At 48.5% G+C, this 22,030-nt stretch overlaps 1 protein-coding gene across 20 annotated transcripts in view; it reads left to right on the top strand.

Annotated features, from left to right (window-relative positions):
* Window positions 1-22,030, top strand: part of MACF1 (microtubule actin crosslinking factor 1) — a 1,825,008-nt gene that overhangs the window by 513,453 nt on the left and 1,289,525 nt on the right. For all 20 annotated transcript variants that reach the window (XM_069622429.1, XM_069622430.1, XM_069622431.1 and 17 more), the window contains 5 exons: window positions 592-719; window positions 801-894; window positions 5,677-5,831; window positions 9,100-9,370; window positions 20,092-20,220. In XM_069622429.1, coding sequence (XP_069478530.1) covers window positions 592-719; window positions 801-894; window positions 5,677-5,831; window positions 9,100-9,370; window positions 20,092-20,220 — 777 coding nt within the window. The remainder of the gene's footprint in view (window positions 1-591; window positions 720-800; window positions 895-5,676; window positions 5,832-9,099; window positions 9,371-20,091; window positions 20,221-22,030) is intronic.

Genomic DNA, 22,030 nt, shown 5'->3' with positions numbered 1-22,030 from the left:
AATTCAGTGAATGGGGGGGTTGGGGTAGAGGGCTGAGCCGAGTTGATCACCCTGCCACCGCCCTACCCCAGAGCATCAGGAGTAAGAGAACATATTTTAATAGTTTAGGGAACATGGACTTAGGACTACAGGCACACTTAAGAGTAGTGAGTGAGCATCTCTCTCACTTGCTGCTGTTTTCTTTGAACCTCTTGCACCGTTACATTGAGACTTACTCTTAGTGTATGATGACCACAGCATTTCGGCTTCTAAGTTGGCCCTAATGGGTCTGCAACCTGTTGCTCTTGAGATGTTTTGGACTATGACTCCCATGATCCCTCAGAATTGATTATGATGATTAGGTGAGTTGCCTGCTATGTCTTAGTTCAACCTCTGTTTTTATTTATTTATTGAACATTTGTATGGTGCCTATACAGTACAATTTGAGACTACCTGCTTTGCCTGGGTTCTTGCCGTTCTCCCTCAGTCTGACATGTCTCCCTTTTGTACAAAAGTCAAACAGTCAAGGGAGACTGTTAGTTATAGGTTAGAGTTTTAGTTCCAACAGTGATGCGCAAGACTATGACGGGCTCTTTCCATTTCTTGCTGTAGGTTTGGATTGAGTTTGGCCGCCTCCAGCTACCTCCAGGCTGCCACCCTAATGATGTTGAGGAGGAGTGGGCTATGCTGATCGTGGAAATGCTGGAGCGGGAGAAGGCACTGCGTCCAGCAGTGGAGAGGTTTGCTAAATTTGGGGTGAATCTTGATATGTACTCTCTTGTCTTTTAGTGCTGGGCTGAACATCCTCTCTCCCTTCACAGGTTAGAACTTCTGCTCCAGATTGCAAACAAAATCCAGAATGGGGCTTTGAGCTGCGAGGAGAAACTAACCCTTGCCAGGAACACCATGCAGGCTGTGAGTCCTTGCCTCATCCACATGTCCCTGCCCACTTTCCTTTAGCTTCCTCTTTTGCATCTTTTCTTGTATTTCAATTCCTTTTGCCTATGGGTTCCTATCTTCATCTGCACTCTTTCTGTTTCTTGTCCATGTACCCTCTGTCCATCTATCACCTGCTTCCTTGTCTCTCTGTATGCTCTTCTCTGTACTTTTTCTGTCCTTCCATTCCCTGTTTCTGTGCTCTATTCCCTTCTTATTCTGGGCTTTCTTGCCATAGCTTTCTGGTCCTTTTCTTTTTGGTAATTAGTTTTGGGCCTCTCCCCTGGCCTTTAGTTACGGGCCTCTCCCCTGGCCTTTAGTTACGGGCCTCTCCCCTGGCCTTTAGTTACGGGCCTCTCCCCTGGCCTTTAGTTACGGGCCTCTCCCCTGGCCTTTAGTTACGGGCCTCTCCCCTGGCCTTTAGTTACGGGCCTCTCCCCTGGCCTTTAGTTACGGGCCTCTCCCCTGGCCTTTAGTTACGGGCCTCTGCCCTGGCCTTTAGTTACGGGCCTCTCCCCTGGCCCTTAGTTACGGGCCTCTGCCCTGGCCCTTAGTTACGGGCCTCTGCCCTGGCTTTTAGTCTCGGGCCTCTGCCCTGGCTTTTAGTTACGGGCCTCTGCCCTGGCTTTTATTTACAGGCCTCTGCTCTGGCCTTTATTTACGGGCCTCTGCTCTGGCCTTTAGTTTCGGGCCTCTGCTCTGGCCTTTAGTTTCGGGCCTCTACCCTGGCCTTTAGTTACGGGCCTCTGCACTGGCCTTTAATTACAGGTCTGTACCCTGGCCTTTATTTACGGGCCTCTGCCCTGGCCTTTAGTTACGGGTCTGTACCCTGGCCTTTATTTACGGGCCTCTGCCCTGGCCTTTAGTTTCGGGCCTCTGCTCTGGCCTTTAGTTACAGGTCTGTACCCTGGCCTTTAGTTTCGGGCCTCTGCCCTGGCCTTTAGTTACAGGTCTGTACCCTGGCCTTTATTTACGGGCCTCTGCCCTGGCCTTTAATTACAGGTCTGTACCCTGGCCTTTATTTACGGGCCTCTGCCCTGGCCTTTAGTTTCGGGCCTCTGCTCTGGCCTTTAGTTTCGGGCCTCTACCCTGGCCTTTAGTTACGGGCCTCTGCACTGGCCTTTAATTACAGGTCTGTACCCTGGCCTTTATTTACGGGCCTCTGCCCTGGCCTTTAGTTACGGGCCTCTGCCCTGGCCTTTAGTTACGGGCCTCTGCCCTGGCCCTTAGTTACGGACCTCTGCCCTGGCCTTTAGTTACGGGCCTCTGCCCTGGCTTTTAGTTACGGGCCTCTGCCCTGGCTTTTATTTACAGGCCTCTCCCCTGGCCTTTAGTTACGGGCCTCTCCCCTGGCCTTTAGTTACGGGCCTCTGCCCTGGCCTTTATTTACGGGCCTCTGCCCTGGCCTTTAGTTTCGGGCCTCTACCCTGGCCTTTATTTACGGGCCTCTGCCCTGGCCTTTAGTTTCGGGCCTCAGCTCTGGCCTTTAGTTTCGGGCCTCTACCCTGGCCTTTAGTTACGGGCCTCTGCACTGGCCTTTAATTACAGGTCTGTACCCTGGCCTTTATTTACGGGCCTCTGCCCTGGCCTTTATTTACGGGCCTCTGCCCTGGCCTTTAGTTACGGGCCTCTGCCTTGGCCCTTAGTTACGGACCTCTGCCCTGGCCTTTAGTTACGGGCCTCTGCCCTGGCTTTTAGTTACGGGCCTCTGCCCTGGCTTTTATTTACAGGCCTCTCCCCTGGCCTTTAGGTACGGGCCTCTGCCCTGGCCTTTATTTACGGGCCTCTGCCCTGGCCTTTAGTTACGGGCCTCTGCCCTGGCCCTTAGTTACGGACCTCTGCCCTGGCCTTTAGTTACGGGCCTCTGCCCTGGCTTTTAGTTACGGGCCTCTGCCCTGGCTTTTATTTACAGGCCTCTCCCCTGGCCTTTAGTTACAGGCCTCTGCCCTGGCCTTTATTTACGGGCCTCTGTCCCGGCTTTTAGTTACGGGCCTCTCCCCTGGCCTTTAGTTTCGGGCCTCTACCCTGGCCTTTAGTTTCGGGCCTCTGCACTGGCCTTTAATTACAGGTCTGTACCCTGGCCTTTAGTTACAGATCCCTGCCCTGGCCTTTATTTACGGGCCTCTGCCCTGGCCTTTAGTTACGGGCCTCTGCCCTGGCCCTTAGTTACGGGCCTCTGCCCTGGCTTTTAGTTACGGGCCTCTGCCCTGGCTTTTAGTCTCTGCCCTGGCTTTTAGTCTCTGCCCTGGCTTTTAGTCTCTGCCCTGGCTTTTAGTTACGGGCCTCTGCCCTGGCTTTTATTTACAGGCCTCTGCTCTGGCCTTTATTTACAGGCCTCTGCTCTGGCCTTTAGTTTCGGGCCTCTACCCTGGCCTTTAGTTACGGGCCTCTGCACTGGCCTTTAATTACAAGTCTGTACCCTGGCCTTTAGTTACAGATCCCTGCCCTGGCCTTTAGTTACGGGCCTCTGCCCTGGCCCTTAGTTACGCGCCTCTGCCCTGGCCTTTAGTTACGGGCCTCTGCCCTGGCCCTTAGTTACGGGCCTCTGCCCTGGCCTTTAGTTACGGGCCTCTGCCCTGGCCCTTAGTTACGGGCCTCTGCCCTGGCTTTTAGTTACGGGCCTCTGCCCTGGCTTTTATTTACAGGCCTCTGCTCTGGCCTTTATTTACAGGCCTCTGCTCTGGCCTTTATTTACAGGCCTCTGCTCTGGCCTTTAGTTACGGGCCTCTGCACTGGTCTTTAATTACAGGTCTGTACCCTGGCCTTTAGTTATAGATCCCTGCCCTGGCCTTTATTTACGGGCCTCTGCCCTGGCCTTTATTTACGGGCCTCTGCCCTGGCCTTTAGTTACGGGCCTCTGCCCTGGCCCTTAGTTACGGGCCTCTGCCCTGGCTTTTAGTTACGGGCCTCTGCCCTGGCTTTTAGTCTCTGCCCTGGCTTTTAGTTACGGGCCTCTGCCCTGGCTTTTATTTACAGGCCTCTGCTCTGTCCTTTATTTACAGGCCTCTGCTCTGGCCTTTAGTTTCGGGCCTCTACCCTGGCCTTTAGTTACGGGCCTCTGCACTGGCCTTTAGTTACAGATCCCTGCCCTGGCCTTTATTTACGGGCCTCTGCCCTGGCCTTTATTTACGGGCCTCTGCCCTGGCCTTTAGTTACGGGCCTCTGCCCTGGCCTTTAGTTACGGGCCTCTGCCCTGGCCTTTAGTTACAGATCCCTGCCCTGGCCTTTATTTACGGGCCTCTGCCCTGGCCTTTAGTTACGGGCCTCTGCCCTGGCCTTTAGTTACAGATCCCTGCCCTGGCCTTTATTTACAGGCCTCTACCCTGGCCTTTAGTTACGGGCCTCTCCCCTGGCCTTTAGTTACAGATCCCTGCCCTGGCCTTTATTTACGGGCCTCTGCCCTGGCCTTTAGTTACGGGCCTCTGCCCTGGCCTTTAGTTACGGGCCTCTGCCCTGGCCTTTAGTTACAGATCCCTGCCCTGGCCTTTATTTACGGGCCTCTGCCCTGGCCTTTAGTTACGGGCCTCTGCCCTGGCCTTTAGTTACAGATCCCTGCCCTGGCCTTTATTTACAGGCCTCTACCCTGGCCTTTAGTTACGGGCCTCTCCCCTGGCCTTTAGTTACAGATCCCTGCCCTGGCCTTTATTTACGGGCCTCTGCCCTGGCCTTTAGTTACGGGCCTCTGCCCTGGCCTTTATTTACGGGCCTCTGCCCTGGCCTTTATTTACGGGCCTCTGCCCTGGCCTTTAGTTACGGGCCTCTGCCCTGGCTTTTAGTTACGGGCCTCTGCCCTGGCCTTTATTTACAGGCCTCTGCTCTGGCCTTTATTTACGGGCCTCTACCCTGGCCTTTAGTTTTGGGCCTCTACCCTGGCCTTTAGTTTCGGGCCTCTGCACTGGCCCTTAGTTACGGGCCTCTCCCCTGGCTTTTATTTACGGGCCTCTGCCCTGGCCTTTAGTTACGGGCCTCTGCCCTGGCCCTTAGTTACGGGCCTCTGCCCTGGCCCTTAGTTACGGGCCTCTGCCCTGGCCCTTAGTTACGGGCCTCTGCCCTGGCTTTTATTTACGGGCCTCTGCCCTGGCCCTTAGTTACGGGCCTCTGCCCTGGCTTTTAGTTACGGGCCTCTGCCCTGGCTTTTATTTACAGGCCTCTGCTCTGGCCTTTATTTACAGGCCTCTGCTCTGGCCTTTAGTTTCGGGCCTCTACCCTGGCCTTTAGTTATGGGTCTCTGCCCTGATCTTCTGGGGAAAGTCTGTTTCAATTCTTTCCTCTTTACCCTTCCTTTTTCTGTCTCTCTGTTTGCGTTCTGTCAACTTTTTGCCTGTTTGTGTCCTGTCTGTCTGGCCTTCTATTCTGCTTCCATGTTTGTTTCCGTCCTTTTACTTATTCTTTCATGCTATGACTTTTTTTTATCCCTCTGTCCACTCGTTTTGAGTCTCTCTGGTCTTTTCTTACTGAACCTCCATCTTTTGTATGCAAGTTATGTTGCCCAAGTATCAACCACCTTACTGAATTCCCAACCCCCTTTCTGCTTGCAGCACATGTTGGGCTTCTGCTTGACCTTAGTTTGTCAGACCCTGCCCCTCACTCCTGTTGCTCCCCTATGCCCTCTGTTATTGTGTTCAAACCCAGCATGCTCTTGGCCTTTGTGATCCCACTTTCACTGTGTTCAAAGCTTGCATCTCCTTATACCCACTGCATCTGTCTTCAGAACCCTCCTCGGCGTCTAGAAGTTCCTTTAGTCTACTTGTTTACTTGCAGGATGCTGCACACCTGGAGTCTGGTTTGCCAGTACAGCACGAGTCCGATGTGGTCATGTACCTGTATGAGTGCGAAGGTCTGTGTCGCATTCTGCAGACTGACCTCCAGATCCTGCGTGACGAGAAGTACTTCCAGTTGGAGGAGCTGGTGTTCAGGTATGTGTGGGATGGAGTGGGTACAGGAGTAATGCTCAGTGGAGTGTTCCTGTACTATGATTCTGGGGTAGATGGAGGAAGACGGACCCAAATAGGTGTCCGTGCTGGGTGGTAGGTGCAGGGGAGCAACCCCAGGAGTGTTTGCAGAGGTAATGGGGGACAGGAGAGGAAGCCTCACCACACCTGACAAGTCTCTGCAAGGCTAAAGGATGGAACATGGAGAATGGAGGTGCACAGCCCCAAGGTAGATCTTTGAGGGTTCTGAGGAAGTGAGTGAAGGGAAGTGTAAGGAACTCATGGTGGCAACATTAAAGACAGACACAAGTGATCACAGTTCAAGGGTGTTTATTAAACTGTATATGCAGGGTGGAAAACGCATAATCTAAATGTAAATCTAAGATGCGAGCAAGCTACGACCATCAAATAATAATAAGGCAATCCTAGTGGCGTCTTGTCAAATAAAAAGGGATTGTACCTTATTACCAACAATAAAGGTCTGCAAGGACCAGAAGTTCTAAAAATGCTACCACCAAAGGTTCCAACACCAAAGGTTCGAACCTTTGGTTGTAGCATTGCAGGTAGGTTAAAACAACAAAAAACTGTGTGGTGTAGTGAGCGGGGTGTTGCGGGGGACACCCCGCAACACACCCACAAAATAATAAACTGGGGCTGCAAGGGTGTCCCCCGCAACACCCCGCTCACTATGCTTCGAGTATAGTGAGCGGTGGTTGCGGGGGAAACTCCTGCAGCCCCCGTAGTATGTACCTGTGTTCGCATGAGAAAGGTGCAAACATTTGGTAGTTCGCCCCTTTCTCATGCAAGCTTTCCAACCGCGGCAAAATCGGCTGCGGTCGGATCACGTAAATCCAATAAAAAGGCCTATATTAAAAAAAAACTATTTCCAATCCTTACAACTAATACAACAGTGTTTGGGATAAGATTCACAAGAAAGAAGGAAGTATTCCCAAATGAGGATGTGGTAGCCGGAGGTCTCCCTTCCTCATGTTTTGAGCACAGGACAAGGCGGGACTCCTGAGTACAACACACACTTGAGCTTTCCCAGCACGAGACAACAGTTCCGCTCTCAGCTATCGAGATCTTCAGTGGTTAAGTCTCTTTTCTAAAAAAAGTCTCTAGCCTCCAAGGACCTGATGGGTTCAAAAATAACAAACAAAAGTTCCTTTCCACTTGTACGTTGGGTGCACTTTTTCATCCCTGGGTCCCCCTCTTCTGGGTTCAGACCCTTCTCGAATATCAGCCTCCCTCCGTCGGGTTCACTATGTCTTTCCAAATCAATTTCTCTTATGGCATTCACCAATCGGAACGTCTTTTTAAACAATTCACTGTATTTATGTATGTATTGTTTATTTCTATAACGTCTATACACATAAAAGTGTTTCAAAGTGCTCAAGGAGGGTGGGAACAAGGGGAAAAACAGTCGCTCAGAGCCCTTGAAATTCTGAGACGATAATAGTCTGTACAGGCAAAGTCAGTGCATAAATACAATTAACAATTGAGACACAGCAAAAAGGCCTAACAGTGATTTTGCAGTTTTACTAGTACAATTAAGTGGAAGACGAGGGAGAACAGGCAGACGATCATCAGGCACGTTGCATTTGGGTCATGCAAGTGCATAGAGGGTCACAGGGTGGGGGAGGTCCAAGTGCACCAGGTTGGTGGAGACTGGGGTAAGTGCAGAGAGAGCAAATCTCTAGGGATGTTCTAAGTGCAGTGAAGGTGGACATCCATCTATCGGGTTCACTTTTGTCAACACACTGTTTATTGGGACTTTTGGCTTCACCCCTTTTCATTGGCATCCCTCCGTCTGGTTCCCTCTTTCCACTTACCAATTCCTTTTACTTTCTTATGATGCAGGATTCACTTCCCTTGCGCTCTCAATGATTTGTCGGTTAAAGACTTTCGACTGTACAGGGATTTTGCTAGACCTCTGTATGACCACTTTGACCTTTTCCTAGCGGCTCTCCTAGGGCCTTCTGGTATCACTAGTTTAATTCAACGCGGGATCAACCAGTCAATCTCGAGTGAGCACCCACTTGGTGCCGGACCCCTCTGCAGATGGTTTTCCCTTAACAGTTTACAGTTCTTTGAACTCTCCTCATTGTGCCACTTTGTGACTTTCATTCAACACAGTTCGGTTTCTTATCGGTTCTCCCCTCGACCCACTGGCTGTGATGAACCGCTTGGCTTACCTCATAACTGGAGTCAAGGATGGTACCACGGTATCAGGCGTCTTTCTCTGTCCTGCTTATCAGCATAGGCATTCTCCATTGACATCTGCTGCAACAGCCTCTGGCTATTGTTCGCGGTCTCACGATTCCTTCCATGGAGGGTTTGCGGGACTGGGTCGGAAAGGGCAAGGTCGATTCTCTCCTTGTCACCCTTTCGGTTCTCGCAGCCTTTCTCCTCCTCCTCTTGAACTATAGGATCTGGATAGCTGTCTCGTTGTGCGATCTGCCTTGCTCGTATTGTGCTCTGGTGCTCCACCTCTTATCCCTGGTCAATTGCCTGACATTGCCTGACCCTTGTGTTGGGACATGTCAGGTAAACGGCTCTGGTGTTAGTCCGTCATTCTTCGTGGTATGCGAAAGAGTTTGTGTCAGAAAAGGGGGGTAGAGTGTTTAAGTATCCTATGTGGTAGGCTGGGGTAAAGGTGTTATAAGAAGGGGGATACCGCGTCTCACCCATCAATGTCCCGCTTCCACTCCCTGAGGACCCCCACATCCAGGTGATTCTCCCTAACCGGTCCACCCCCAGGAACTGGATTCAATACCGATGGCCGTGTCCTGGCCACCTGGATGACAAATCCCCGGGGACTAGCCAGGGAGACACCTTCAGGATTCTCACAGAAAACATCCCCATTTGTTCTCTTCAGCTGTGATGTTTGCGAGGCTGTGGGAGCCCAGCCCTCCAGAATTGCTATGCCGAAGTGTTGTGAGGTAGGTAGAGAAGCGACCCCATCCTCAGAATAAAATCTGCAGGGGTGCGAGGTAGAGGGTACACAACTATATAGAAGTGTAGTCTCCATTGCTTCTGTAGAGAAGCTGGAGGGAGAAGGCCCCCAGAGGGATGGCCCTTTAGAGGTGCAAGTAGTAAGTAGAACGTGCTATGTCTCAGGAGGGTCTTCACAAGGGTGGTGTGGGTTATATGTATCGATGGAATGCTGACAACGGATAAGTGGTGGTTATTGGCAGTTTTAAGCATCATGTGGTGACGAAGTAGCTGAATTTCTCCACTGATTCCCTCACAGGATAACACGATTGCAAGATGAGCTGATCACTCTGAGGTTGGAGTGCTCGAACCTGTACAGGAAAGGGCACTTTACGTCGTCTGATCTCCTGCAGCAGTGCTCTACGGGCACTACTAGGATGGATCCTGGCTCCCAGGCTACACACCCTGCCTCCAGCTCAAGTTTTCGTCGACCAATGAGCCGCACTGAACTGCTGGCCATCTCTTCCTCTGAGGACGAGGGAAGCCTGCGATTCATCTACGAGTTGCTGGCCTGGGTGGAGGAAATGCAGGTGAGTTTGTGCTTTTTACGCGAGGGATTGTGCTGCGTGGAAGATGCTGGAAGAACATGGACAAAGTTACAACTAGTTACAAGGAAAAACTAGTGGGTTATTGAAAAGAAATGTCAATTTCTAATAATCTGTTTATGCATGTGCCCTTACAGAGGGAAGGAAGCACGAGTTTTTTTTTTTTTTTTTAGAATATCTGATTTTAAGCACTGTGGTGGGATGGAGTTAGAAGGCTGACAAGGAGGTATTATTGGTTAATAATTGTATTTTCGCTGTGTTGCATCTAACCAAGAAACCACAACCTTGTGGAGATAAGCCTGCCTTCCGTCCACGTTACCAAAATTGGACAAGTAGGTTTATGATTTGCTCGTTATTCTAATCTATTCTGATCCTTTCTGGTGTATTAGAGGTGTGGGGCTGATTGATGGTTTAGAAACCGATATTCACCCCTGGACCACTGGTACCCCTGAAGTTGATTCGTCACAATAGTGAAAGGGAGTTCCAGATGGAGGGTGCTTGGATAGAAAAGGTGGATCCTCCCTTTATGGTGGAGTTATGAGGGGCATTATGAGGAGTGCCGACCCTGATCGAAGTTTTTGGGCAGATTGGTAACGAGTAATCTTGTCCTGTAGGAATTCTGGTCCAGTATCATGGAGGAAGCGGTATGTGACGCACATGGCTTAAAAGGTGGCCGATCTGCTGATAGCGACCCATTGTAGTACTGAGAGGGCGGGGGTGGTGATATGTTCTCCGGGTTGAGAGGGCCCGAGTAGTCTGGCTGCAGAGTTTTGGATTCTTTGGAGTTTCCTGAGCTGATGTGCTGGGAAGCCTACATAGAGGGAGTTGGCATAGTCTGGATGGGAGAGGATGATGGTGAGTGTTGCAGAGAGTCTATAAGGGTAGGAGCGATAAGGGCGGATTTGCCTTAGGATGCTTAAGTAGAATTCGCAAGTGCCGGACACAGAGTTCATCTTTGGGAGAGTGATTGCTTCAAGTCCATTGAGCATTCAAGATTTTTTATAGACGTGGAGGCGGCAGGTGGGGCTAGTAGTGCGTGTGGCCTGGGTATCAGTTGTGGGATGAGGCCCATTTCGCTGCATAGTAGTATTTCCGCTTTGCCAAGGTGGAGGAGAAGGTGGTTAGCTGTCATCCAGTGATCAATTACAGTGAGGCAGGAGGAGGGGAAGAGTTGGGGGGGTGTTGTAATTTTAGGGATCTTGAAAATTATCTGGGTGCCATTTGCGTAGTTATAGCATGAAAGGTTATGAGAGAGGACGGGTGGCGGCAGTGGGCTGAGGTAGAGATTAAATAGAAGGGGTGTTAGTGAGGCTCCCTGAGGGACTCCTATTGGGAGAGGGCGAGGGTGAAAGGAGCCTAATTTGTGATTGATTAGAGAAGACAGCTGAGATCTGCTTTAGAGAAGAGTCTCTGATGCCTAATGTGTAGAGCCCGTCCATGATAATTGTGTGGTCAATGGTGTCAAAAGCAGCATATTAATCAAGGAGGATGAGTGGAGTGCGTCCTTCCGAGGCAATCGTTCTTTTTAGATCGTCCCAGATGGACACGAGCGGATTTGGTTCCTCAAAGGGGTCTGACGCCCAATTAGGCTGGGTCGAGGAGCCGTAAGCTTCTGTGAATAGGCAGAGTTGCTTGTAAGCAGCTCTGCCTCAGAGTTTGGTAATGAAGCGGCTGTTAGAGATAGGGCGGTAGATGGAAGGAAGGAGGGGTGTCAAAAGAGGGTTTTTTGAGAAGGGGCTTGACATAAGAGCTTTTGAAGACAGTCAAGAGAGAATTGTTAATAATGGACTGAGCAATGTTGTCAGCACACGTAGTTAGGATGTTTTTAAGAAATGCAGAGGGGCAGGGAGAGAGGAGTTTAGCAATTCAGCAATGATGTTGTTGAGTTCCCTGCTCAGGTTATTGGAGTTAGTGATAAGGTTTCCATAGAAGTTTTTTGGGGCTTGTCTGATTTTGGTCAGGTAGGCCCTATTCAGTCTAAAGGCGGTTTTGTTTTGAGGTGTGGGATTTGTCCTCCAAATTCGCTCTAGGTGATGCTTTAGGCTTTTAAGGCTTTTGAGGGAGGGTGTGTACCACTTTGGGTTGTGGCCTGAATTATGAGAGGGGCCTGATCTATGAGAGATGCCTCTAGTCGGGATGATGGGGATCAGGGCGCTGGAGAGCCAAAGACCGAAAAGGTCGATGAAGCAGTATCCTTCATGCAATGGGAGAACTGGGAGTTTGCCATATCAGGGTTTATGACGACTTTATTCGAGAATGGGGCGGTGGTGGGAGGTGTTGAGGGGGAGATGGCGGGGCAGGTGGGGGAAGGAGGCGTGAGGGAGAAGAATATAGTGAGGAGGGATGGTGGTGGTCAGGTCTGATATGCTGAAAAGGGTGTTGAGGGTGTGCCCCGCGGTGTGAGTCGGGAGGGAAATCAGCGGTGTCAAGTTGAGAGCTTCCAACTTGTCAGTGAGAGAACATGTTATTGGGTTGGTGGGGACGTCAAACCAGATGTTGAAGTCTCCTTAAATAGAGAAGGATAAATCCTGGATTTGGGTCCTGGCTGATAGGGAGTCACTGAGGGAGTCTGCGAAGCTCCCGTTCTAGCCGGGAGGCCTATAGATGAGTAGGAAGCTGTGGGTGATGCAGGGGAGGAGGCAGATCTTTACAAGTAGTGATTTGCATTCAGAGTTATGGGTAGATTCTCAGTGGATGTGACTGAGAGGTGTTGCTTGTGGAGGATGGCTAGTCCTCCTGCTCTGTTGGACCTATTTTGGAGGGGCGGTGGGATGTGCAGGGGGAGCCTTCAGGGCAGATATGGTTGACTTTGAGACTGTGAGGTGTCGAAAGCGGCTGTGATGTGCTAACAGCGCGGCTTGACATGCTTGGAGGGTCCGCTTCTCTAGCTGCCCACAGCCTCCACCAGCTTCTCTGCCGTTCCTGTTCCCAAGGCTCTTGTGGAGCGTTCGAAGTAATTGGACCCACGCTCCAATTACTTCGAACGCAATCTCAGGTCGAATAGGAACCCTCTGTTATCTTATGCGGGCTATCAGAATTTGGGTCCCCTGGCAGATAAGCCCCTCCACATCGAGGCACAGAGGCCCCACCTTCTGGTGGAAAACGCATGCCAAACAGATGCTTTAGTCAAATGTAGCCAAGAGCAACCAACTCTCTCATACCCTTTATTGCCAGTTGTGCCATCTTCAAGAGTGTCTTGTATATCGCCTGCTGCCTGTGCAGCAAGGCCATTTGCAACTGGGCGATTAAACCCTCTAAATGTCTCTAACGCTAGCATTGGTTTTGTGGGTCTGCCATCTGCTCAATCCAGGACTTTGCTTACGCCCAGTTGGCGAGCTGACACTGTAGTTATGTCCAAGCAGACTTGGGACTATCTGCTCCAGCTAGGAACCGAGCGTTCAGCCCGATCCGCCAGCTGCCGATCAGCTTGCAGGCTGATGGAACCAGAACTTAGTACTTTTAAGGAGAGAACTCGCAGCAACAAGAATTCGTTTAAACTTCTTCTTGCTGCCTTGTCAAGAGTCCTGGGGGTCGATGATCTCACTTTCAGGATATTTACATCCCTGTTGTATTTTATCTGATTCTATGGTGTGTGGGGGATGTAGCATTCGTTTAGTTTTGCAAATCAGTAAACTTTGAATTGTCAGAATTCTCTCCTGCTCAGAGGCATACATGTACACGTAGATTCCATGTTTTCCATCTGCACACTCTACGACCACTGGGCGGAACTCAACAACGCACTGCTGTGGTATTGTGCCTGTGTGAAGTCTGTTGATGTAGCGATTACTACGGCAGCCTTAACTGGAAGAAATTATGTTCCCAGTGTACCCACCCATATTCCACCTGCAACTGGTCCTTCCGTTAAGCCCTCGCTGTCGAAGCAAGCACGTGAAATGGTGTACCAATGTATGACATGCTTCCGCCGATGCGCGTTTAACGATGGGCACCGTGGCACCATTCAAGATGGTTTTTGTGGCCACCACATCAAAATAATAGGCTGGAATATGGCTAGTCTTGGAAGCAAAGTGGCCGATACAGATTGGGTGGATGGGGTGAGTACGGCTGACGTGGCTTATTTTCAGGAAACCTGGTTGGCGGACACTTCTTTTCTAGCTGAGTGTTTACCAAATTGTGCAATACATGCTGTCGATCCCACGCTATCTAAAAAGGGCAGATTGAGGTCTGGGCTTGTAACTCTGGTAAAAAAGCTGTGTTATTCCTCTCTAGTGCCCCAGGCCTCTGCTAACCCTATCTTATTAGCAGTCTCTATCCGGGCAAAAAACCACAAGGGGGGAACCCATTATAACCGCGTAATTAACGTGTATATACTCACGAAGTATACGCAGATTTCTACTCTCAATGAAGAATTTTCTTTACCCTTTTGCAGCACTCTAAACTGGAAAACGTATTAATTTTGGGAGATTTCAATGCTAAACTAGGTCCAAACCCTGCGACTCCTCAAGACAAGTTGTGGCTGGATGAATGTTGTGGAATTCCAAGGAGAGCCATAGGCGGTAAATGCCCTGCTATGGGAAGACTAATAGATCTGTTCATGACTAAATATCTTTTTACCAAACTAAATGGCAGGACCAAAGGTGACTCTCCTCCAGCTCCAACATTTTTAGCCAGGAATTGGACCTCAATCACTGACTGTGGGCTTGTGAATTGCTTTTAATTTAAGAAAGTCGCAGAATTTTGAGTCTGCCTTTGCCAGGAAAGCGATCACAACCCCATGATCTTATACTGGCTGTCTGACGTGGATGCAGGAGAGCTCCCAAATATGGAGGGGTCTCTAAAGCGGGTCTGTCCCATGAAAAAGATCTTGAGAACAGAGGTTCTTAAACTGCTAGCAGATGGCGAGATCTCTATTGCAACAATTGCTCACCTAACATGGAAGCACTTACTAACTAAAGAAAAATAGAAAGAACTCCTGTTAGGTGAGCACCTGATGCTCAAATGCATCAAAAGGTAAGCACTTACAACCTTGAAGCTGTATTTCTGTGAGGTTACAAGCATCTGTGAGGTTACTGGGCCAGTGAGGGCAGATGCCCCCTGGTTGGACAGCGAATGCAGGCAGTTGAAGTGGCAATCCATGTAGCCTCTCGTACCCAGAAGTCCACGTCAGGCCACCTCTTCCACCTGAAGAAGTCATACAAGAAATTGCTCACGAGAAACAAAAATCTGTTTGTTGAGGCCCGTGGGATTTACTGGACAAGTCAGTGAAAGATAATCAGCCAAAAATATTCTGGGGTCTAGTTTCGAAGGCGTTTGCAGGTGCAAATAACCCAGAACGCTGGGCATCCCATTTTGAAGAGATCTTGTGGGACCCTGAAGTGGGGACTTGTACCCCTCCGTATCTACAATCCAAGGTAGAACTGGATCATTCTTTGGGTCTCTCACTAACTGAAATTAAAAGTCAATTAAGGATTCTAAAAAAAAAGGGAAATCCCAGGCCCAGATCCCCTCAGACCTGAAATATATGGGGAGGTCAGCAACTGGTGGGCCCTAGTACTGGTCCAGGTTTATAATTCCCTAGCCACCCTGAATGCACCTCCTATTGCCTGGCAAAGGAGTTTGATTGTCCCCCTATTAAAAAAGGGGCTATTTCTGACCCACATTGCTATCGCCCCATAGCACTGGTTGACACGTCATATAAGATTCACGCGGCCCATCTGCTTGGGCCTCTGAGAATGATGTGGTCCCAAATAGGCAGGTTTTCGAAAAGGCTATTCAACAATAGACCATCCTACATGCAATTGTCATGAAGTATGTTAAAAGACAGAAGCTGTGGATATTTTCAGCATTTCTTGACCTGTCCAAAGCATTTGATTCCATTAACCGTGTACTCATGTGGAAGAAATTAAAATCTATTGGGATGCCGCTTGCTCTTTTGGCTGCAATTAAGGTTTCATACAAAGACTCTAGGATACCCTTCGGGTGTGATGAGCAGTATGGGTATTTGGGTGAATTCAGCAGTAACAAAGGGTTGCACAAGGTTGCCCCCTTGCCCCTCCTTTTATTTTCACTATTTCTACGTGATTTTAATCCTACGGCCAGTCAAACATCTCTTATTCCACCCTCTCTAAACAGGGTTCAGGTAAGTGCACTACTGTATCCAGACGAAACATTGCTGCTGGATCTAACTCCCAAAGGCTTACAGCCGAGTTTGGACTATGCCAATATGTATTTTAAAAACCACGAGCTGACACTAAACCATGTAAAATTTAAGATTCTGGTGTTTGGGAATAAAATGAAGCACACCTTTAGTTGGTGAACCTCGACAGGTTGTGAGGCTTGCTCTTCACCTACAGTGGGTTGTGGAGAAAGCACAATTTCTACCCAAACCCAAGTCGCCTTTGGCATACTCATGCATTTCTACCATCTGGACAAATGTTTATAGGTAATGCAGGCCAGGATTAATTTGGCTACTCTTTAATGGGCAGAAGTATGGGGTGCTACCCCATGCAGGCATGTGGAGACGGTACAAAATACGGTTTTTCGTAGGTTAATAAACCCATCTCCTAATTCATCTGCAGATGCTGTTCGCTTCTAATTGGGTGTGATAAATCTCTCTTAGCAGAACAGTGCCTTTTGGAATCCCCCTCTTCCAGACTCAGACCCCTCTCGAATGTTAGCCTCCCTCCGTCGGGTTCATTACGTTTTTTTCCAAACAATCTCAACTGTTGTATTCACAAGTTTGAATGTCTGTTTAAACAATTTACTGTGGACTTCCCTCTGTCGGGTTCACTCCTGTCAACACAATGTTCCTTTTGCATTCACAAATCTTTGGGATTCATCTCCCTTAGCTTTCCAATGGTTTGTCGGTCAAAGACTTTCGACAAAACAAAGGATTTTGCTAGACCTCTGTATGACCACTTTGACCTTTTTCCTTGCTGCTCTCCCAAGGCCTTCTGGTATCAGTAGTTTTTACAAAAGGGAGATCAACCAGAGTCTTTGGAGTAAGCACTCACGTGGTGCCAGACCCCTCTGCAGCTGGTTTTCCCTTAATGTTAAGTTATTTGAACTTACCTTAATTTGCCATTTGCTACTTTAGTTCAACACAGTTCGGTTTCTTATTGACTCTCCCCTTGACTCACCGGCTGTGATGAGCCACTTGGCTTTTCTTGTCTCTGGAGTCGAGGCCGGTACTACGGTAGCAAGCATCTCTCCCTGTTCTGATTATCAGTGTAGGCGTGCTCTGTGTACCGTTGACATCTGCTGCAACACACGCTGGCTATTGTTCACGGTCTTATGATTCCTTGTGTGTAGGCTTTGCAGGTCTGGGTCGGAAAGAGCAAGGTCGCTTGTCTCTGTGTTGCCCCTTCGCTTACCGCCGTCTTTCTTCTCCTCTTGAACTGCCGTGCTTGGATAGCTGTCTCGTTGTGCTGCCTGTCCTGCTCGTCGTGTGATCTCGTGCACCACCTTTTATCCCTTAATTCTGGAGAACACTTAATAAACTGTATGAATGATGGTCTATTGCAAGGGAAATCCCTGTAACCTGTTTTTCCCCCATGGAGGATACCTCCGTGGCACCCATTTATTTTTCAACCCCTCATTTTTCCCCATGCTACTTCCTTCCCTCGACCCTACTCTCCTCCTGTCACCACGTGTTGCATCTGCTGCAAACCCATTCATATGACAAGATTACCTGCTCCCATACATATTTGTCTTGCCTGGGGGCGCTGTGATTGCATGAAAGTGGATAGCTTTTCCCAGAGCATGCCTGGTACCCTAGACTCTGCATGACAGTGGAGAATAGCACAAGGACAACGTGCTGGTCTTGGAAGCAAGACCACGCAGAGCAACAGAGGTTCGACTTCCCGATCCGCTCTTAGAAACCTTACTCAGGTGTGGTATTAGGCGCGTTATAAAAACAAAAACAAATTCTGGTGTACTCTAGACTTTGCATGAAAATTGATAGCGTTCCCTGGAGAATGCCTGGTACCCTAGACCCTGTATTAAAGTGGGTAGCTTTCCCTGGAGAATGCCAGGAACCCTATACTCTGTATGAAAGTGGATAGCTTTCCCCGGAGAATGCCAGGAACCCTAGACTCTGCATGAAAAGTGGATAGCTTTACCTGGAGAATGCCCAGTAACCTAGACTCTGCATTAAAGTGGGTAGCTTTCCCTAGAGAATGCCAGGAACCCTATACTCTGTATGAAAGTGGATAGCTTTCCCCGGAGAATGCCAGGAACCCTAGATTCTGCATGAAAAGTGGATAGCTTTACCTGGAGAATGCCCAGTAACCTAGACTCTGCATGAAAGTGGATAGCTTTCCTTGAAGAATGCCTGGTATCCTAGACTCTGCATGAAAGTGGATAGCTTTCCTTGAAGAATGCCTGGTACCCTCGACTCTGCATGAAAGAGGATAGCTTTCCTTGGAGAATGCCAGGAACCCTAGACTCTGCATGAAAGTGGATAGCTTTACCTGGAGAATGCCTGATACCCTAGACTCTGCATGAAAAGTGGATAGCTTTACCTGGAGAATACCTGGTACCCTAGACTCTGCATGAAAAGTGGATAGCTTTACCTGGAGAATGCCCAGTACCCTAGACTTTGCATGAACATGGATTGCTTTGCTTGAAGAATGCCTGGTACCCTAGACTCTGCATGAAAGTAGATAACTTTCCCTGGAAAATGCCCGGTACCCAGGACTCTGCATGAAAGTTGATAGCTTTCCCTGAAGAATGCCAGGAACCCTAGACTCTGCATGAAAGTGGATAGCTTTCCTTGGAGAATGCCTGGTACCCTAGACTCTGCATGAAAAGTGGATAGCTTTTCCTGGAGAATACCTGGTACCCTAGACTCTGCATGAAAAGTGGATAGCTTTACCTGGAGAATGCCCAGTACCCTAGACTTTGCATGAACATGGATTGCTTTCCTTGAAGAATTCCTGGTACCCTAGACTCTGCATGAAAGTAGATAACTTTCCCTGGAGAATGCCCGGTACCCAGGACTCTGCATGAAAGTTGATAGCTTTCCCTGAAGAATGCCAGGAACCCTAGACTCTGCATGAAAGTGGATAGCTTTCCTTGGAGAATGCCTGGTACCCTAGACTCTGCATGAAAAGTGGATAGCTTTCCCGGAAGAATGCCCGGTACCCTAGACTCTGCATGAAAGTGGATAGCTTTCCCTGAAAAATGCCAAGAACACTAGACTCTGCATGAAAAGTGGATAACCTTGTCTGGAGAATGCCCGGTACCCTAGACCCTGCATGAAAGTGGATAGCTTTTCTTGGAGGATGCCTGGTACTCTAGACTCTGCAGGAAAGTGGATTGCTTTACCTGGAGAATCTGTAGTACCCTAGACTCTGCATGAAAGTGGATAACTTTCCTTGGAGAAGCCCAGTACCCTAGACTCTGTATGAAAGTGGATAACTTTCCTTGGAGAAGCCCAGTACCCTAGACTCTGTATGAAAGTGGATAACTTTCCTTGGAGAAGCCCAGTACCCTAGTCTCTGCATGAAAGTGGATAACTTTCCTTGGAGAATGCCTGATACCCTAGACGCTGCAGGAAAGTAGATAGCTTTACCTGGAGAATCCCTAGTACCCTAGACTCTGCATGATAGTGGATAACTTTCCCTGGACAATGCCTGGCACCCTAGTCTCTGCATGAAAGTGGATAACTTTCCTTGGACAATGCCTGGCACCCTAGTCTCTGCATGAAAAGTAGATAGCTTTCCTGGAAGAATGCCAGGAACCTTAGACTCTGCATGAAAGTGGATAGCTTTACCTGGCTGGAGAATGCCCAGTACCCTAGACTCTGCTTGAAAGGGGATAACCTTCCCTGGAGAATGCCTAGTACACTAGACTCTGCATGAAAAGTAGATAGCTTTCCTTGGAGAATGCCTGGTACCCTAGACTACTCTGCAAGAAAGTGGATATCTTTCCTTTGAGAAGCCCAGTACCCTAGGCTCTGCATGAAAGTGGATATCCTTCCTTGGAGAATGCCCGGTACCCTAGACTCTGCATGAAAGTGGAGACCCTTCCCCCGAGAATGCCCAGTACCCTAGACTCTGCATGAATGTGGATATCCTTCCTTGGAGAAGGCCTGATAACCTAGACTCTGCATGAAAGTGGATAGCTTTCCCTGGAGAATGCCCAGTACCCTACCTGCTTTGGAAGTGAGGTGTTCGCTTTGTTGGTATCTGGCCAAACATTTGAAAATAACATTGAACAATTTGTTACAAAATAAGTTTGTAAAAATAAATGTTTAGAAAATCATTGTTGTTTCAGGTGTATCCCCTCACGCCATTTGAAAGAAGGAATACTAAATAAAACAAAAGTTGAACAGGGAACGAAAATGCAGAACACTAAGTTGGAGAAGGTGTTATGGGGCGGAAAACACAATGGTGACAGTAAAACATGATAAAAGGTCAAAGAGAGCAAGAGTCGCGCTGAGAGGGGGAAGAGAACTGAGCAGAATTCGAGAAACAAAGGAAAAAATATATAATTGCAAAACGAATTTGGAAGATATCAGACTTTCATATTTAGACATGGGTGTTTGACCCCCTGCAGCTGGTCTCCTAGGTCAGTAGTTACTGCTTCTAGTGTCTCTGAATGTCTCATTTCAGTTTGTAGATGAGGGTAGGGAAGGCAGACTGCAACAGTGACCAAAGTAGACTCCACATTCTTTGTTGTGGCCGGGAAGGGGTACAGTGCACATAGACCCCGGTGTCTTCTCACTTTCTGACTCACCTTTGCAGATGAAGCTGGAGAGAGCCGAGTGGGGCAGTGACTTGCCCAGTGTGGAGTCACAGCTGGAAACGCAGCGCCTGATCCACAACAGTGTGGAGGACCTTGCAGCAAGTCTGAAGGAGGCCCGCTTGTATGAGGTGAGTGTCTGTATAGAAATATGTGAAGGCCACAGGCCGTAGTTCTAGGGAGGACAGATGGTTCTCCAATGATTCAAGACTTTTTCTACTTCCGTGGCTCACTTTTGGTAACGAGTCCAAATCCAATGTAAAGGCTCCACGCAGGAGTTTAGGCTCAAGTGAGCTACAAAGTAACACACTGTGATGTTATTTCAGTAAGAACACCACGCCCAGACTGTTAGGGAGAATGTCCAGTTTCTGTGCTAATTCCCTTTACCCTAAGAGACCCCCAGCACTTTTGCTGGACTCTGGTGGACTTTCTTGATTTGTTTAACTCCTGAGTGAGTGGAAGTTTTTATCACTCAGTCATTCTTTTACTCTGGCTGGGAGATTTATTCTTACTGTTGTATGGAGTGTGCTAACATCCATTTGTGATTACAGGCATCTGCTTTTTTCTTTGTGGCACCCAGCACCCTCTGCTTGCTAGACTATGTACTGCATAACCTTTATTTCCCTCCATCCTCAGTTTTGCAAAGGTGGTACTTATAAGTGCTCTTACTGACCATAACTGATGTCACTCTGTGCGCTGGAAATGAAAAGTATAACCGAAGGTTACTCACCGCATTATTGTTCCATGTATAACTTAATTCCATTTCTAAATTCTGTTATTGTTAGTTGATTTTTTTTAGAATTGATTGTGCCTTGTGCATACATGAATAAATATATTTTAATATAGCTAAGTGAGTATGTATTTATGGTCTTGGGTCTATGTATGCACTCATTTCTTTGACTGCTCTACAGCTCACATAACTCCCTCCAAAGATAAGCCTGGCTGCTCGGCCACTCTCCTGACTTGTGTAGTACAGGCCTATTTTAAGAGTTGGGTCCCTAATACAAGATAACTCTTATAATTTCCCAACCCAGTACCTAACACAGACTTAAATCACTCATAATATATACCCTTTCACATACAAAAGCAACAAGTTAAGCTACACAGAGTGCAAACTGTCCTATCAGCTTTAAAATACCAACAATTGGTGATGAAAATTGAGTTGAAAAGGTTTTCACACAAATATTCTTGACAGTGGTCAGGTTTCACCAATCGCATTACAAGGTTTTGCCTACAGTCAATTTCTGGGCGGGGCCAAGAGCAGAGCTCGAATGTTCATGTAATGGGAGGTTGTAGGAACAGATGGGGATTTTTGTGGTGAGCCCTGTAGTTCCGGCCTTAAACTCACTGCAGGGGGTCCAGCATTGCAGGATTGCCTGTTCTCTCTGAAAGTGTGGATTGTGTCCTGTCTAAACGTTGGGACTGTTTAGGAGTGTGCCCACCTCCTGTCGGGTATTAGCCAGATCAAATTTGATGGAAACATAAAAAGGGTGGAAGAAATACTGGGTTCCTGAACGTTCCCATCCAAGTAGGTTCCAGGTTTGGCCCGGCACTGGCAAGGTCACTTGCTTGGCTGTTATTCTGAAGCCACTTTATGGGGTGACCTTTGGCTGTTTAGGATAAATGCTGTAGGATCAAATGTGCTGTGTGCCCTGACGGATTCCAGGAAGACTCCCGGGATGTCCCATCATATGGGGCCGGATTCAAACCGAGGCCGACTGGCTGGACGGTACTAGATTGCGCTCTTATTTTGAGGGCTCCAAGATGAATGCCATCCTTGCTGCAGTTGGATGCCCAGTCCTTGTCAAGTGTTTGCCAATCAGTTCCTACAAAGGATAGAGCAGGATAGATCTGCGTCGACCTCACTTCCTGTGATCTAGTGGATCTCGGGTAAAATAAATCTGGTTTCTGTGGCTTCCAATGATGATCTGTAATAATTAA

The sequence above is a fragment of the Ambystoma mexicanum genome, chromosome 11 (assembly GCF_040938575.1).
Source record: "Ambystoma mexicanum isolate Mex_15411 chromosome 11, UKY_AmexF1_1, whole genome shotgun sequence".
In the NCBI taxonomy this organism is placed as follows: domain Eukaryota; kingdom Metazoa; phylum Chordata; class Amphibia; order Caudata; family Ambystomatidae; genus Ambystoma; species Ambystoma mexicanum.
This window is presented reverse-complemented; position numbering and strand designations above follow the sequence as displayed.